Consider the following 17,363-nt stretch of genomic DNA (forward strand, 5'->3'; position numbering starts at 1 on the left):
AGTGGAGGAAGGGAAGCCCCTTTCTTTAAAAAAAAAAGGAAGACATCTCCCTTGTCCTAGAATGAAAAGCCTCATCCAGAGAGCAGATGCGGCGGAGACGGAGGAATTGCGAGAAGGGGATGGCGTTTTTGCAAGAGACAGGGTGAGAAGAGGAATAGTCCAGATAGCTGTGAGAGTCAGAAGGCTTATAGTAGACATCAGTGGATAAGCTGTCTCCAGAGACAGAGACAGAAAGATCTAGAAAGGGGAGGGAGGTGTTGGAAATGGACCAGGTAAACTTGAGGGCAGGGTGAAAGTTGGAGGCAAAGTTAATAAAGTCAACGAGTTCTGCATGCGTGCAGGAAGCAGCGCCAATGCAGTCATCGATGTAGCGAAGGAAAAGTGGGGGACAGATACCAGAATAGGCACGGAACATAGATTGTTCCACAAAGCCAACAAAAAGGCAGGCATAGCTAGGACCCAAACGGGTGCCCATAGCTACACCTTTAGTTTGGAGGAAGTGGGAGGAGCCAAAGGAGAAATTATTAAGAGTAAGGACTAATTCCGCTAGACGGAGCAGAGTGGTGGTAGAGGGGAACTGATTAGGTCTGGAATCCAAAAAGAAGCGTAGATCTTTAAGACCTTCCTGATGGGGGATGGAAGTATATAAGGACTGGACATCCATGGTGAAAATAAAGCGGTGGGGGCCAGGGAACTTAAAATCATCGAAGAGTTTAAGAGCGTGAGAAGTGTCACGAACATAGGTGGGAAGGGATTGAACAAGGGGTGATAAAACAGTGTCGAGGTATGCAGAAATGAGTTAGGTGGGGCAGGAGCAAGCTGAGACAATAGGTCGGCCAGGACAGGCAGGTTTGTGGATCTTGGGTAGGAGGTAGAAATGGGAAGTGCGGGGTGTGGGAACTATAAGGTTGGTAGCAGTGGATGGGAGATCATACCAGGCCATTGTCTCCCACACCATCACCGACCTTATCCGCTCAGGGGATCTCCCATCTGCTCGCAGGAAGAGGCTTTTCATTCTAGGACGAGGGAGATGTCTTCCTTTTTTTAAAGAAAGGGGCTTCCCTTCCTCCACTATCAACTCTGCTCTTAAACGCATCTCCCCCATTTCACGTACATCTGCTCTCACTCCATCTTCTTGCCACCCCACGAGGAATAGGGTTCCCCTGGTCCTCACCTACCACCCCACCAGCCTCCGGATCCAACATATTATTCTCCGTAACTTCCGCCACCTCCAACGGGATCCCACCACTAAGCACATCTTTCCCTCCCCCCCCCCTCTCTCTGCATTCCGCAGGGATCGCTCCCTACACAACTCCCTTGTCCATTCGTCCCCCCCATCCCTCCCCACTGATCTCCCTCCTGGCACTTATCCGTGTAAGCAGAACAAGTGCTACACATGCCCTTACACTTCCTCCCTTACCACCATTCAGGGCCCCAAACAGTCCTTCCAGGTGAGGCAACACTTCACCTGTGAGTCGACTGGGGTGATATACTGCGTCCAGTGCTCCCGATGTGGCCTTTTATATATTGGCGAGACCCGACGCAGACTGGGAGACTGCTTTGCTGAACATCTACGCTCTGTCCGCCAGAGAAAGCAGGATCTCCCAGTGGCCACACATTTTAATTCCACATCCCATTCCCATTCTGACATGTCCATCCACGGCCTCCTCTACTGTAAAGATGAAGCCACACTCAGGTTGGAGGAACAACACCTTATATTCCGTCTGGGTAGCCTCCAACCTGATGGCATGAACATCGACTTCTCTAACTTCCGCTAAGGCCCCACCTCCCCCTCATACCCCATCTGTTACTCATTTTTATGCACACATTCTTTCTCTCACTCTCCTTTTTCTCCCTCTGTCCCTCTGAATATACCTCTTGCCCATCCTCTGGGTCCCCCCCCCCCCTTGTCTTTCTTCCTGGACCTCCTGTCCCATGATCCTCTCGTATCCCCTTTTGCCTATCACCTGTCCAGCTCTTGGCTCTATCCCTCCCCCTCCTGTCTTCTCCTATCATTTTGGATCTCCCCCTCCCCCTCCAACTTTCAAATCCCTTACTCACTCTTCCTTCAGTTAGTCCTGACGAAGAGTCTCGGCCTGAAACGTCGACTGCACCTCTTCCTAGAGATGCTGCCTGGCCTGCTGCGTTCACCAGCAACTTTGATGTGTGTTGCTTGAATTTCCAGCATCTGCAGAATTCCTGTTGTTTCCAGCTACACAAGTTTGGGTGAAGGCCGAGGTCCCTCAGCTTCTTGTTGAACCTGGAGGGAATTATGGCGTTGAAGGCTGAGCTGTAGTCCAAGAACAGCATTCTCACAGAAGCATCCTTCTTCTCCAGATGTGTAAGGATGGTGTGTACAGCTGTAGCTATTGCGTTATCTGTTGATTGATTGTGTTGGTAGGCGAATTGTAGGGATCCAGTGTGGATGGTAGCATGCTGTAGATATAGTGCTTGACCAGCCTCTCAAAGTATTTGCTTATTATTGAGGTGAGTGCGACAGGACGCCAGTCATTCAGACATATTACCTTGGTCTTTTTAGGTACCGGAACAATGGTAGATGTTTTGAAGCAGGAGGGCACTCTACATTGGGGGAGGGAGAGATTAAAGATGTCTGTAAACACACCTGCCAGTTGTGCTGCGCATATCCTGAGAACCCACTCTGGGATGTTGTCCGGTCCTGCAGCCTTGCAACTAACTGTCCACTCGTTGGAAACACCTGAACACCTGCGTACTTCGGCCTCAGAGAAGATCAAACTACTAGTCGCTTCAGCAACTCCCTTCAAGGGCTCAGCATTGGCGACATCGAATTGAATGTAAAAAAGACTTGGCTTGTCTTGAAGGGAGGCAGCAATGCTGGAAACTCCAGTGCGCTTAAATTTTAAGTATGCGATGGTGTGCAGACCTTGCCATAAGCTGCATGTGTTGTTGGTGGAGAGTTGAGTCTGATTCTTGTCCCTGTATTGTTGTTTCACCACCTTGATGACTTTGCGCAGATCATAGCTGCATTTCTTGAGCTCCTGCTGATTACCGGCAACGTAAGCTCTGTGTCGTGTGGTAAGTGCTGCTCACACGGAAATGTTGATCCAAGGTTTCTGGGGATTGACACTGACCGATTTCTGGTGGACGACATCTTCAGTGCACTTCTGGATGAAATTCGTGGCCCCATCTAGGAACTTGAAGACATCCTCATCGTGGAAGACATTCCAGTTGACGTCATCAAAGCAGTCCTGTAGCATGGAGGCCAATTGGTTGGACCAACAGTGGACAGTTTTAACTATGGCCGCCTCTTGTTTCAACTTCTGCCTGTACTTTGGCAGCAGCAAGATGGAGGAGTGATTCGATTTTCCAAATGGGGGGGGGAGGGGGCGCGAAGGAGCGCTTTATAAGCGTTGTGGAAGGGAGAGTAGGAGTGGCTGAGTGTTCTATCTCCCCATGTGTTCACCTGGATATGCTGACAAAACTTGGGGGAGACTTCAGTCAGCGATGCTCCTTTAAAGTCACCGGCAACAATGAAGGCAGCCTCCAGGTGTGCCGTCTCCAGGATGCTGACGGTCTCATACAGTTCCTTGAGATCCTGGTCAGTATCGGCCTGCAGCAGAATATATACAGCTGTGATAATAACAGCCGTGAACTCCTTAGGCAGCCAGAAAGGTCTACACAGCAGCACCAGATACAGGGAACAAAAAGATTTGAGGGCATGCACATTCCGTGGGTCGCACCAAGCAATATTGACCATGAAGCATACCCCACCTCCTTTACTTTAGAGAGGTTTTTAGACTCGTCCGCCCGGAACAGGGAGAACCCAATGGGATGATCTGGTATCGCATCCGTCAGCCAGGTTTCCATGAAGCACAACACATTACATTCCTTTGTTTTCTGCTGGTAAGAGATTCTGACTTTTAGTTTGCACAGCTTGTTATCCAGGAACTAGCCAGGATTATGCTGGAAGCAGCGGCCGATTACATTTAATAATTCACGCTGTACAGCTCTCTGGGTCAAAAATTAGGACAGAGACCATAGACCACAGACTGCAGAGCTTACTCCAGAGACCATAGTCTACAGACAGTAGAGCACAGACCATACAGCTTAGGCCAGACATCAAAGACACACTGTAGGGCACTGATGGTACAGCTGAGACCAGAGACCATAGTTCTCACAGATAATAAGTTCTACCCTATTTTCCCTCTGAATCAAGATTTCCTGAGGCAAAACATTGTACCAGTATACCCTTGTATGTTTCTACTTTATTGGATAAAGTTCTCAAGGTCTTTAACTCTGTTGTATGTAACAGGTTGCTCCTGTGAAGTATTTTCACTGTGAAAATACTGAATTGTGTGTTAAGTCACTAGCTAGAAAGTTGAAGGTCCTCAGGGGGTAAGCTAGAGTTGGAAGATTAATTTTCTTTTTCCTAAAACTAAAGTAATTTTATGAATGCTTGAGATTAAAAAAAAATTCTTTCATGTGTTGTTCGATGTTTAAATAAGGCCAACAATAAAGATTTTTTTTAGCCAGCAGATGGGGCTAATTCACTTCATTAAGGTAAAGCTTAAGTCATTTGTTTGACTTTTTTTGGGAAGGAACATCGTTTGCTGATTATTATAATATACTGTATCATGCACAAACTTTACTGTTTGTTACAGGTATAGAGCCCCTGAAGTTCTTCTTCGGTCAACAAATTACAGTTCTCCTATTGACATGTGGGCTGTGGGTTGTATTATGGCAGAACTCTACACATTAAGACCCCTTTTCCCTGGGTCTAGTGAAATAGATGAGATTTTCAAAATTTGCCAAGTTTTAGGAACACCTAAAAAGGTATGGAAAATTTTGTGTCTGATTGTACCTTCGTTACATAGTCTATGACTTATGATATAAAGATCAAGATGGAAAAATAATTTTCAGCAGGTATTGAATTTGGATTTTAAAAGACTGCCTGACTTGGGGGTTTGAGTTGTCAAGAAAATTTGTAACGTTGCAGTAATATAATGCATGCACATTTCTATCAGTAAAACTTGCACATCCTTTTGATATGAAGTGTAGTTAGAGCGTAGAACAGTACAACACAGGAAAGGACCTTTCAGTCCACAAAGTTGTACTAAACAAATTAAATTAGTAATCAAATGGCCTACTAAGCTAATTCCTTCTGCCACTCGATATCCATATTGTTCCATTTTTCTCATGTTCACATGCCTATCTAAATGTCTCTTAAAAGTCCCTAATATGTTTGCTCCTACCACCACCCCAGGCAGTGCATTTCTAATAATAATCTTGACCCTCACATATCCTTTCGAAATGACCTCCTCTCACCTTAAATGCATGTCTTCTGGTATTAGGTATTTAAACCTTTGGAAAAAGATATTGTCTGTCTACTGTATCTATAATCTAGAGATTATCACATCTCCCCTCAGTCTCTGCCATTTCCAGAGAAAACAATCCAAGCTCTTGTTATAGCCCATGCCCTCTAATTCAGACAGCCTCATGGTAAACCTCTTCTTCACCCTTTCCAAAGCCTTGACATCCTTTCCTATGATGGGACAACCAGAACTGTATGTAATACTCCAGATGTGCCCTAATTAAAGTTTTATAAAGCTGCAGTACAACTTCCTGACTCCTTTCAAAACAAAATGGAAATTGTAATATCTTGAAGAAAACACTTTTCATGATTAAATTTATCATCTGTAATTCTCTCCAGGGCCAACTGAATTGGCATTTAACACTGATTTAAGTTTTCCTTCCCACATCCACTTCAGATTCAGATTTATCACATGAACTTGGAAACGTACAGTGAAACGTCATTTGCATTAACAACAACACACCCAGGGTTGTTCTGGGGGCAGCCTGCAAATGTCGCCACACATTCTGGTGCCAACATAACGTGACCACCATGCTTCATTTCAATATCTGTGCTCCTTATGGTAATGCCAAAGCCCAGATTTGCTCACTTGACATACAGTTTCTCAATTCCTTTTACTGGACTAAGCTAGAATATTTTGAATGCCTACTCACACTCATCACTCTAATTTATCTTGTTGGCTCACTTTATTTTCTCCCCTCCCCCCCCCCAATCAAAGTTGTGCTGTTTACCTGCAGAAGTTTAAGTTCTTTTAGTATATTTTAGCAGTTCCAGCTACATAACTCTTTGACAACTTACAAACAGGTAGGAGGTACCATAGCATTAAGGCTAGAACTATTCAGATGGGAAATAGCTTCTCCCAGGCTGTGAGACTACTGAGCTCCCTTCCAACACCAGGTCTCATCATGTATGGAACACCAGTAGTGTATGTTATTTAATTTTTGGCTTGCATCATAAGTACTCATTATTTGTTAATTTATTAGTAGTAATAATACCTTTGTGTTGTGTGTAAATTGTACATTATACGTACTGTGTTGTGCACCTTGGTCTATAGGAATGTTTTTTTTTCATTTGGTGGCATGTATGCATAAAGTTGAATGACAATAAACTTGAATTTGACCTGATATTCCCACATGTATTTTCCTCTGTAACCTTCAGGTTCTGTCAGCTGCTTAAATCTAGGGAAGACGATCTCTGGCCCTGCCAGATGGGTGAGATTCAGATGTGAGTCCACCCCAAAACCCCCCTGTTTGTGTGGATACTGTGTGATTTTGTTACCTGTTACAAATCAGTACCACGAAATAACAGACAATACACCTCGTGCAATTAAACGATTTAGCTTTATAATTCTTAATTTGACTACAGGGTTAGTGAAAAAAAAAACAAAAAATGAAAAGGGCCAGTTTTTAATGAAACAGTCTAATGTGCACAAATTGGAGCTCACGGTTTCCCTTTCACCGATCCTCCTTCGATCTTCCCAGCCTTTGAGGTGAAGGAACCCTTAGGGGGCAGTGATCATAACATGATTGAGTTCACTGTGAAATTTGAAAAAGAGAAGCTGAAATCTGATGTGTCGGTATTTCACTGGAGTAAAGGAAATTACAGTGGCATGAGAGAGGAACGGGTCAAAGTTGACTGGAAAGAGACACTGGCGGGAAGGACAGCAGAGCAGCAGTGGCTGGAGTTTATGCGAGAAGTGAGGAAGGTGCAAGACAGGTATATTCCAAAAAAGAAGAAATTTTCGAATGGAAAAAGGATGCAACTGTGGCTGACAAGAGAAGTCAAAGCCAAAGTTAAAGCAAAGGAGAGGGCATACAAGGAAGCAAAAATTAGTGGGAAGGCAGAGAATTGGGAAGTTTTTAAAAGCTTACGAAAGGAAACTAAGAAGGTCATTAAGAGGGAAAAGATGAACTATGAAAGGAAGCTAGCAATTAATATCAAAAAGGATACTAAAAGCTTTTTCAAGTATATAAAGAGTAAAAGACAGGTGAGAGTAGATATAGGACCGATAGAAAATGATGCTGGAGAAATTGTAATGGGAGATAAGGAGATGGCGGAGGAACTGAACGAGTATTTTGCATCAGTCTTCACTGAGGAAGACATCAGCGGTATACCGGACACTCAAGGGTGGCAGGGAAGAAAAGTGTGCACAGTCACAATTACAACAGAGAAAGTACTCAGGAAGCTGAATAGTCTAAAGATAGATAAATCTCCCGGACCAGATGGAATGCACCCTCGTGTTCTGAAAGAAGTAGCTGTGGAGATTGCGGAGGCATTAGCGATGATCTTTCAAAAGTCGATAGATTCTGGCATGGTTCCGGAGGACTGGAAGATTGCAAATGTCACTCCGCTATTTAAGAAGGGGGCAAGGAAGCAAAAAGGAAACTATAGACCTGTTAGCTTGACATCGGTGGTTGGGAAGTTGTTGGAGTCGATTGTCAAGGATGAGGATACGGACTACCTGGAGGCATATGACAGGATAGGCAGAACTCAGCATGGTTTCCTTAAAGGAAAATCCTGCCTGACAAACCTATTACAATTTTTGGAGGAAATTACAAGTAGGCTAGACAAGGGAGATGCAGTGGATGTTGTATATTTGGATTTTCAGAAGGCCTTTGACAAGGTGCCACACATGAGGCTGCTTAACAAGATAAGAGCCCATGGAATTACAGGAAAGTTACATAGGTGGATAGAGCGTTGGCTGATGGGCAGGAAACAGAGAGTGAGAATAAAGGGATCCTATTCTGGTTGGCTGCCGGTTACCAGTGGTGTTCCACAGGGGTCTGTGTTGGGGCCTCTTCTTACGTTGTACATCAACGATTTGGATTATGGAATAGATGGCTTTGTGGCTAAGTTTACTGATGATACGAAGATAGGTGGAGGGGCCTTTAGTGCTGAGGAAATGGAGTCTGCAGAGAGACATGGATAGATTGGAAGAATGGGCAAAGAAGTGGCAAATGAAATACAATGTTAGAAAGTGTATGGTTATGTACTTTGGCAGAAGAAATAAACGGGCAGACTATTATTTAAATGGGGAGAGAATTCAAAGTTCTGAGATGCAATGGGACTTGGGAGTCCTTGTGCAGGATACCCTTAAGGTTGAGTCGGTGGTGAAGAAGGCGAATGCAATGTTGGCATTCATTTCTAGAGGAATAGAGTATAGGAGCAGGGATGTGATGTTGAGGCTCTATAAGGCGCTGGTGAGACCTCACTTGGAGTACTGTGGGCAGTTTTGGTCTCCTTATTTAAGAAAAGATGTGCTGACATTGGAGAGGGTTCAGAGAAGATTCACTAGAATGATTCCGGGAACGAGAGTGTTAACATATATGGACGTTTGTCCGCTCTTGGAGTGTGTTCCTTGGAGTTTAGAAGAATGAGGGGAGACCTCATAGAAACATTTTGAATGTTGAAAGGTATGGAGAGAGTGCATGTGGCAAAGTTGTTTCCCATGATGGGGGAGTCTAGTATGAGAGGGCATGACTTAAGGATTGAAGGGTGCCCATTCAGAACAGAGATGCGAAGAAATTTTTTTTAGCCAGAGGGTGGTGAATCTATGGAATTTGTTGCTACGGGCAGCAGTGGAGGCCAAGTCATTGGGTGTATTTAAGGCAGAGATTGATAGGTATCTGAGTAGCCAGGGCATCAAAGGTTATGGTGAGAAGGTGGGGGAGTGGGACTAAATGGGAGAGTGGATCAGCTCATGCTGGAGTGGTGGAGTGGACTTGATTGGCCGACTTCTGTCTCTTTGTCTTATGGTCTTAGTCGACCATGGCTCCACTCCAAATCAAGTCCTACAATGACTTCCCTCTCTCTTCATCTCCTGATGAACAAAACACCCAGATCATCCTGGTGTCAGGCACGCAGCATGGAAACACCCTCCCGTCACTGGACGGCTCATATTCCAAAGCACTCGTATCTCTAACCATAACCCAAGCGTTGCTTCTACAGAAAGACCATTACATTAGCAGTGAAACCTTTCTCAGGGTGTTTTACCACTCCTGTGCTATTAGTTCACTGCCTATTCTTTGCACTCTTATTTTTTTCATAAATACACCATTACAGCTTTAGCATCCCTTTCTTTAGAAAATCACTCCTTGTTCACTTTGCTGCCTCCCAGTAACCTTCCCTGTCCTATTCCAGGGGTCCCCAACCTTTTTTGCACTGTGGACCGGTTTAATATTGACAATATTCTTGCAGACCAGCCGACGGAGGGGTGGGGGTGTTCAAGTAGGGTTAAACTCACCTCAGCGTGTCTTTTACAGTTAGGGTTGCCAACTTTCTCACTCCCCAATTTGGGACAAAAGTAGCAGTCAAATCCCGGGACACTTCTGTTTACCCCAGGAAAGACTACCATGACCATGAAGCCTTGCGCGGGCTCCTGTGTGCGCATGTGTGACGTGTGCGTACGTGCTGATTTTTTTTCCACACATCGGTTTTGCCTTCATCTTCCCGACTATACTGTACATACATTATTTCTACTTTATATAGGCTGTGTATTTATCATATCATTCCTGCTTTCACCATATGTTAGTGTTATTTTCGGTTTTGTGTGAATTGGTATGATTTGGTAGGTTATTTTCTGGTCTGGGAATGCTGAAAAATTTTTCCCATATAAATTAATGGTAATTGCTTCTGTGCTTTACGCCATTTTGGCACGAAAGGTTTCATAGGAACACTGTACCTCAGCGGGGGAAATACGGGGCAAGGGCGGTCCCATATGGGACAAATCAATTTAGTCCAATATACGGGATGTCCCGGCAAATACAGGACAGTTGGCAACCCTATGTTCAAGTTCAACAGTGTGTGACAAGGAATGAGGAAAGGTGCAGCTGATCGTATTGTTTCCTCGTGGCCCGGTAGCACATGCTGTGTGGCCTGGTACTTGTCCACGGCCTGGTGGTTGGGGACCACTGTCCTATTCAATCAACAATAAAACCCTCATTAAGCCACACTTGGAATATTGTTCACTTCTGGTTGCCTTATTATAGGAAGGATAGTGGGTGCAGCGAAAGACCAGGATATCACCTGGACTAGAGGGTATGAAGATGGGTTGAGCAAGCAAGGCCTTTTCTCTTTGGAGTGAAGGAGGATGAGAGGTGACTTGATAGAAGTGTACAGGATGATAAAAACATAGGTTGAGTGGATAACCAGAGACTTCTCCCAGGGTGGTAGTGGCTGATACATGGGGGCTCATAACCTTAAGGTTGATTAGAATAGGGGGTGGATGTCGGAGATAGATTTATGATTTATACTGAGTGGTGGGTATGTGCAACTCCCTGTCTGTGGTAGTGGTAGAGGTAGGAACAGTATTGTGCAAAAATCTTAGGCACATGTGAAAAAAAAAAATAATTCTGTAAAACAAAGATGCTTTCAAAAAAAAAAGTTTCTAATATCAAAAGAATTGCTATAAAGAGCAGTAAACAGTAAAAAGCTAAATCAAACCAATATTTGGTGTGACTACCTTTCTTCTATATAGTCATAGAAAACTATAGCACAGAAACTGGCTCTTCAGTCTGTCTAGTCCATGGCTGAGCCACTTAAACTGCCTAGTCCCATTGACCTACACCCGGGCCATAGCCCTCCTATCCATCTGTGTATCCAAACTTTTCTGAAATGTTGAAATCGAAATCAAATCCACCACTTAATGCTGGCAGCTTGTCTGCGCTCTCACCGTCCTCTGAGGAAAGATGATTCCCCTCTTGTTCCTCTTAAACATTTCACCTTTCACCCTTAACCCCTGACCTCTAGTAGTTTCACCCAATCTCAGTGGAAAAAGCCTGCTTTCATTTACTCTACCTATATCCCTTGTAAATTTGTACACCGCTTTTGAATCTCCCCTCAATCTTCTATGTTCTTGGGAATAAAGTTTCAATCTATTCAATCTTTCCTTATAATTAATTCGTGTCTTCCAGTCCAGGCAACATCCTTGTAAATTTTCTTTGTACTCTTTCAATCTTACTTGCATCTTTCCTGTAGGTACGTGACCAAATCGCACAATACTCAAATTAGGCCTCACCAATGTCTTGTAGAAATTGAACATAACGTCCCAACTCCTCTACTCAGTACTTTGACCTGTGAAGGCCATTGTGCTAAAGGTGTTCTTCAATGACCCTATCTATCTGTGATGCCACTTCCAATGAATTAATGGACCTGTACTACCAGATCCCTTTGTTCTACTGCACTTCTCAGTGCCCTACTGCTCACAGTGTTAGACCTACCCTGGTTGGTCCTCCCAAAGTGCAGCACCTCACACTTGTCTGCATTAAATTCCACCTGTAAAATTTCATCTTTAAAACTGAATCAATTATGTGCAGTATTGTGCAAATTTATCAGAAAATCAGCTGGGAAGTTGTTCCAAGTGTCTTGGAGAACTTGCCTTTAGTCCTTCTGCAGACTTTAGCTGTCTCGCTTGCTTGTGTCTCTCTAGGTAATCCCAGACAGCCTTGATGATCAGGGCTCTGTCGAGGCCACACCATCTGAGGGTGCGTCCACACTACGCCGGATAATTTTGAAATCGAAGCTTTTTCTCTTTGTTTTGACCTTCTGTCCACACTGAAACGGCGTTTCCATCCCCTGAAAACAGAGATTTTCAGAAACGATCTCCAGAGTGAATAAATCTGAAAACGCCTAATATCCATTGTAGTGTGTACGGGGTAACCAGAGAGATTTAAAAACGCTGTCATGACAACACCACAACAACAATGCTTTTTCTGCTTCTGCTTGGTACTGTGCAAGCTGTTATAACGCACAGTCGATGTGAACAGCATGAGAGTTAAATTGTAAAGTGAGCTTTTTTGACTATTTAAAAATGCTGTCATGACGTGCTGGAACAGATAGCCGCAGCGCAGCATTTCGTTGTTTTCTTGAACGCAACCACCTAACAATTTCAGAACAGATGGCAATGAGACTGAAGCCAGAAGGGTTAGAAATGTAGTCACCAAATACTTTGACCCATAGCTTACCGAATAAATACGTATACTCACTTTGCCCTGTTTTCTGTCCTTGCTTGTATGAAGGTGGTTCACCTATTTATGCAAGTACTTCTCTGACAATAGATGTGTAACAGCCTAACGTAACATAGTATGGAAATACAAGATAACACTGATGCAGACGTTTTATACATTTAACAAGGTGCTTTATTAATGCAACAGAGTTAGTCAGTTTTTCAATGTTCGTCGTCAGCTGGGTCATACTGTCGGTGAACTCCCTGTCGGTTGCCTCCATACGCTCCAGTATTTGTTTTTTTTAGTTTTAAGTCCTCCTGCGCGAGCGCCAAGAGCAAGTCTTTTTAAGTTTTTCTACTCTGTAACTGGACAAACGCGCACCAAGTATACAGTTTCCTCTTCGCTTGTTTTCTGTGTGTCCTGCGCATGCCCATTAGGAGGTGGTTCGCCCAAATATCCGTATAATGTGGACGGAGATATTTTGAAAAAGGCTTAGTGTGGACACCTGTCGTTTTTACTTGAAACTGGCGTTTTCAAAATTATCTGGCATAGTGTGGACGTAGCCTGAAGCCATATAAAAATCTAGACTTTTGCACAGAACAATATTTTAGCGGCCTTTAAGAAAGTTAAATAGACTCATTTATGATAGAAAATGGAGGACTAAGTAGGAGGGAAAGGTTATATTGATCTTAAAGTAGGTAAAAGATCAGAACAACACTGTGGCCCAAAGGGGCTGACCTGTGCTGTAATGTTTTGTGTGTCAGTACGTGCGAATGTAATTAAAAAGGATTACATTCTTTTTCATTCATTGTAATTGAATCGAGATTCCTTTTTGTGAAAGAGGTATTTAGTGAATAATTTGGTGCAAATTTGCCCAGATAACGCTTTGCTCTGACAGTGATGATTGAATTATCCTACAATCACTTGTGTCAGATGTCTTTATAATTCACACAACTTTGTAATTGCCATTTTAGAATAATTGGTCAGAAGGCTATCAGCTTGCAGCAGCCATGAACTTCCGCTGGCCTCAGTGTGCGCCAAATAACCTCAAGACTCTAATTCCTAATGCAAGTGGTGAAGCCATTCAACTGATGAGGGATATACTGCAGTGGGACCCTAAGAAGCGCCCAACCCCAAGCCAAGTGAGTTTTTGAACTGTAACTCAAATGGATTATACTTGCTATCAAATTACCGGAATGCACAATTCATTAGGGGGAATTATAGAAACCTACATTAATGATCAGTTTATGGTCTGTCAATGGGCCATGTAATTTAACTGCTTTAACTAAAGTCATAAATTTATTTCATGCTTCTGGTCTTGCAGGTCATTCTGACATTCTGGAGTACTTTATCTATTGTGTGGAGTGTGGGAATTTCTGAGACTTAAGTTTTTCTGTTGAATTTGCATGGTACCTATTTCGAACTTAAGATCTCGGCTAATCCGATTTCTCTTTGACTTTGTGCCGATTGATGCCTGGTTCTAATTCTACAAGTGGCGGGCATTTCTTTAATATGTTCATTGTCTACCCTTGATGAACTTGTAAATGACACAGCAGGATGGTGATCATTTAGAAGGACCATTGAAACTAAATATTTGTTTTGATGTGTAGTTTCAGTTTTGTAGATGATGATGAAATTCCCCACACCCCAGTAGCCATGAAATTCTGTCACTCTTTTGATTGGCTCTGATTAATTTATACTAGACACTGTCCTATCAAACTCTCCGTCCAGCCCTTTACCTTTCCCACCCAATTTTTCACCAATTTCCCCCGGGATCAATAAAGTATGGCTACCCACCTGACTTCACCTAACACCTAGCCAGTCCTCCTTCTTCTTCCCTTTCCTTTTTTTATTCTGGCATCTTCCCCTTTTCCAGCCATGCAGAAAGGTTTTGGCCTGAAATGTCAACTATTTATTCATTTCCATAGATGCTGCCTGACTTGCTGAGTTCACCCAGCCATTTTTGTGTGTGTGTTGCCAGAGGTATAAAAAAAAGTCTTTGTGTTGTTGTATCATTTAAAGCATTAAAAGGGTGTAAGAGCATTACTTGGCCTCAGAATGTTTTGCATTGTATTTGCAGGCACTGCGATATCCCTATTTCCACGTTGGTCAAGCTCTGGGAACTCCTCAGCAAGTGCAAGAACAAGGGAAACAGCAAAGAGAAATGCATAACAGGCACACGGTTAATCAGCTGAAGCCTGTGCCACCACCTCAACCCCCAGCCCTGCTTAACCCCCATCCACCCTCAAGGCCGTTACAGCAAATTACTCCCTCTCAGCACCAAACAAGTGTGCAACAAGCCAATACAACGGGCTCACGTGACAGTGGGAGCAACAACGAACCAACAAAACAGCATCAAAATATTCTACCTCCAATAAACATCAAAGTGTGTAAAGTAAGAATTCTTGCTTTTAAAATTGATGAGGGTTAGTGTCATAAATTTAACCAAGGTGCTAAATGAATAGGTAGTTTGAACATGTTTGGACCACATTTGGAATATTGTGTTCAGTTCTGGTTGCTTCATTATAGGAAGGATGTGGAAACTTCAGAGAGGGTGCAGAGGAGATTGACCAGGATGCTGCCTGGATAAGAGAACATGTCTTATGTGCATAGGTTGAGCGAGCTAGTACTTTTCTGTTTGGAGCAGACAAGGATGGGTGGGGTGGGTGGGTGGTGACTTGAAAGAGGTGTAAAGATGATAAGAGACATAGATAAGGTGGATAACCAGAGATTTATTCGCAGAGCGGAAATGGCTAATGCAAGGGGCAAATTTTAAGTTACTCGAGTAAGGTACAGAGGGGATGTCAGAGGTAGGTTTTTTTTTTACACAGAGTGGTGGATGCATGGAACGCTGCCAGGGTGGTGGTAAAGGAAGCTGCATTAGGGACATCTAAGAAACTCTTAGATGGGCACATGGATGAAAGAAGCATAGTGGGAGGGAAAAGTTGGAGAAGGTTAAAGGTTGGCACAACTTTATGGGCCAAGACCCTTTATTGTCCTGCAATACTCTATGTTGTGATGTCAATGTAGAAGATCATAACATAGAATACTGCAGCACATCAAGAACATGTGTATGGAATATAGTATTCTATGTTAACATTACAACTATGTCAAAGCACAAAGTTTAATATATTATCCTGCATTAATTTCAATAACCTGCATTTTCTGTGAGAAACGGGATTGTGAAATTACCTCTTGGCAGTTAAGTACCTTTCTTGATTTTATTATTGCCTTTTAATCACTTGGCATATCCTGGATGTTGGTACTTGAGAAGCTAAAAGATCATGATTAATCATAGATACTGTGTAAAGGATTGTGCTGAAGAAATGCAATCTCATTTTCTAGTGTAATAAAAGAATAGAATTAGTGTTTAGTGTTGCTTATGATACATTTTTTGGGAAATGCTCAGATTCTCAAATCGCCCCACTGTTCTGCGATACAGAGCCAGGACACTCCTGCAATTGGGCTGTCCTGGTAGTAGCTACCTTTTAAATAATTGAATAGTATTTTAACTTCCTTTTCTAGAAACCATAGAAAAACTACAGCACAGAAACAGGCCTTTTAGCCCTCCTAGGCTGTGCCGAACCATTTTCTGCCTAGTCCTACTGACTTGCACACGGACCATATTCCTCCATACACCTCCCATCCATGTATCTGTCCAATTTATTCTTAAATGTTAAAAAAGAACGCGCATTTACCACCTCGCAGGCAGCTCATTCCACACTCCCACCACTCTCTGTGTGAAGAAGCCCCCCCCAATGTTCCCTTTAAACTTTTCCCCCCTCACCCTTAACCCATGTCCTCTGGTTTTTTTCTCCCCTTGCCTCAGTGGAAAAAGCCTGCCTGCATTCACTCTATCTATACCCATCATAATTTTCTATACCTCTATCAAATCTCCCCTCATTCTTCTATGCTCCAGGGAATAAAATCCTAACCTATTCAACCTTTCTCTGTAACTGAGTTTCTCAAGTCCCGGCAACATCCTTGTAAACCTTCTCTGTACTCTTTCAACCTTATTTATATCCTTCCTGTAATTTGGTGACCAAAACTGAACACAGTACTCCAGATTCGGCCTCACCAATGCCTTATACAACCTCATTATAATATTCCAGCTCTTATACTCAATACTTTGATTAATAAAGGCCAATGTACCAAAAGCTCTCTTTACGACCCTAACGACCCTATCTACCTGTGACTCCACTTTTAGGGAATTTTGTATCTGTGTTCCCAGATCCCTCTGTTCCACTGCACTCCTCAGTGCCTTATCATTAACCCTGTATGTTCTACCTTGGTTTGTCCTTCCAGCGTGCAATACCTCACACTTGTCAGTATTAAACTCCATCTGCCATTTTTCAGCCCATTTTTCCAGCTGGTCCGAGTCCCTCTGCAGGCTCTGAAAACCTTCCTCACTGTCTACTACACCTCCAATCTTTGTATCATCAGCAAATTTGCTGATCCAATTTACCACATTATCATCCAGATCATTGATATAGATGACAAATAACAATGGACCCAGCACTGATCCCTGTGGCACACCACTAGTCACAGGCCTCCACTGGAAGAAGCAATTCTCTACTACCACTCTTTGGCTTCTTCCATTGAGACAATGTCTAATCCAATTTACCACCTCTCCATGTATAGCTAGCGACTGAATTTTCCTAACTAACCTCCCATGCGGGACCTTGTCAAAGACCTTACTGAAGTCCGTGTAGACAATATCCACTGCCTTCCCTTCATCCACTTTCCTGGTAACCTCCTCGAGAAACTCCAATAGATTGGTCAAACATGACCTACCACGCACAAAGCCATGTTGACTCTCCCTAATAAGTCCCTGTCTATCCAAATGCTTGTAGATTCTGTCTCTTAGTACTCCCTCCAATAACTTACCTACTACTGACGTTAAACTTACCGGCCTATAATTTCCCGGATTACTTTTCGATCCTTTTTTAAACAACGGAACAACATGAGCCACTCTCCAATCCTCCGGCACCTCACCTGTAGACAGTGACATTTTAAATATTTCTGCCAGGGCCCCTGCAATTTCAACGCTAGTCTCCTTCAAGGTCCGA

The 17,363-nt window shown here is 43.3% G+C and overlaps 1 protein-coding gene across 2 annotated transcripts in view; it reads left to right on the top strand.

Annotated features, from left to right (window-relative positions):
• The window catches only part of LOC140193932 (serine/threonine-protein kinase ICK-like), a 90,256-nt gene that overhangs the window by 48,993 nt on the left and 23,900 nt on the right, over nt 1-17,363 (top strand). The window contains exons 7-9 of one of the 2 annotated variants that reach the window (XM_072251119.1): nt 4,641-4,812; nt 13,269-13,436; nt 14,375-14,689. In XM_072251119.1, coding sequence (XP_072107220.1) covers nt 4,641-4,812; nt 13,269-13,436; nt 14,375-14,689 — 655 coding nt within the window. The remainder of the gene's footprint in view (nt 1-4,640; nt 4,813-13,268; nt 13,437-14,374; nt 14,690-17,363) is intronic. The other variant, XM_072251120.1, reaches the window with a different exon arrangement.

This window comes from Mobula birostris, chromosome 2, assembly GCF_030028105.1.
Source record: "Mobula birostris isolate sMobBir1 chromosome 2, sMobBir1.hap1, whole genome shotgun sequence".
Lineage (NCBI taxonomy): Eukaryota > Metazoa > Chordata > Chondrichthyes > Myliobatiformes > Myliobatidae > Mobula > Mobula birostris.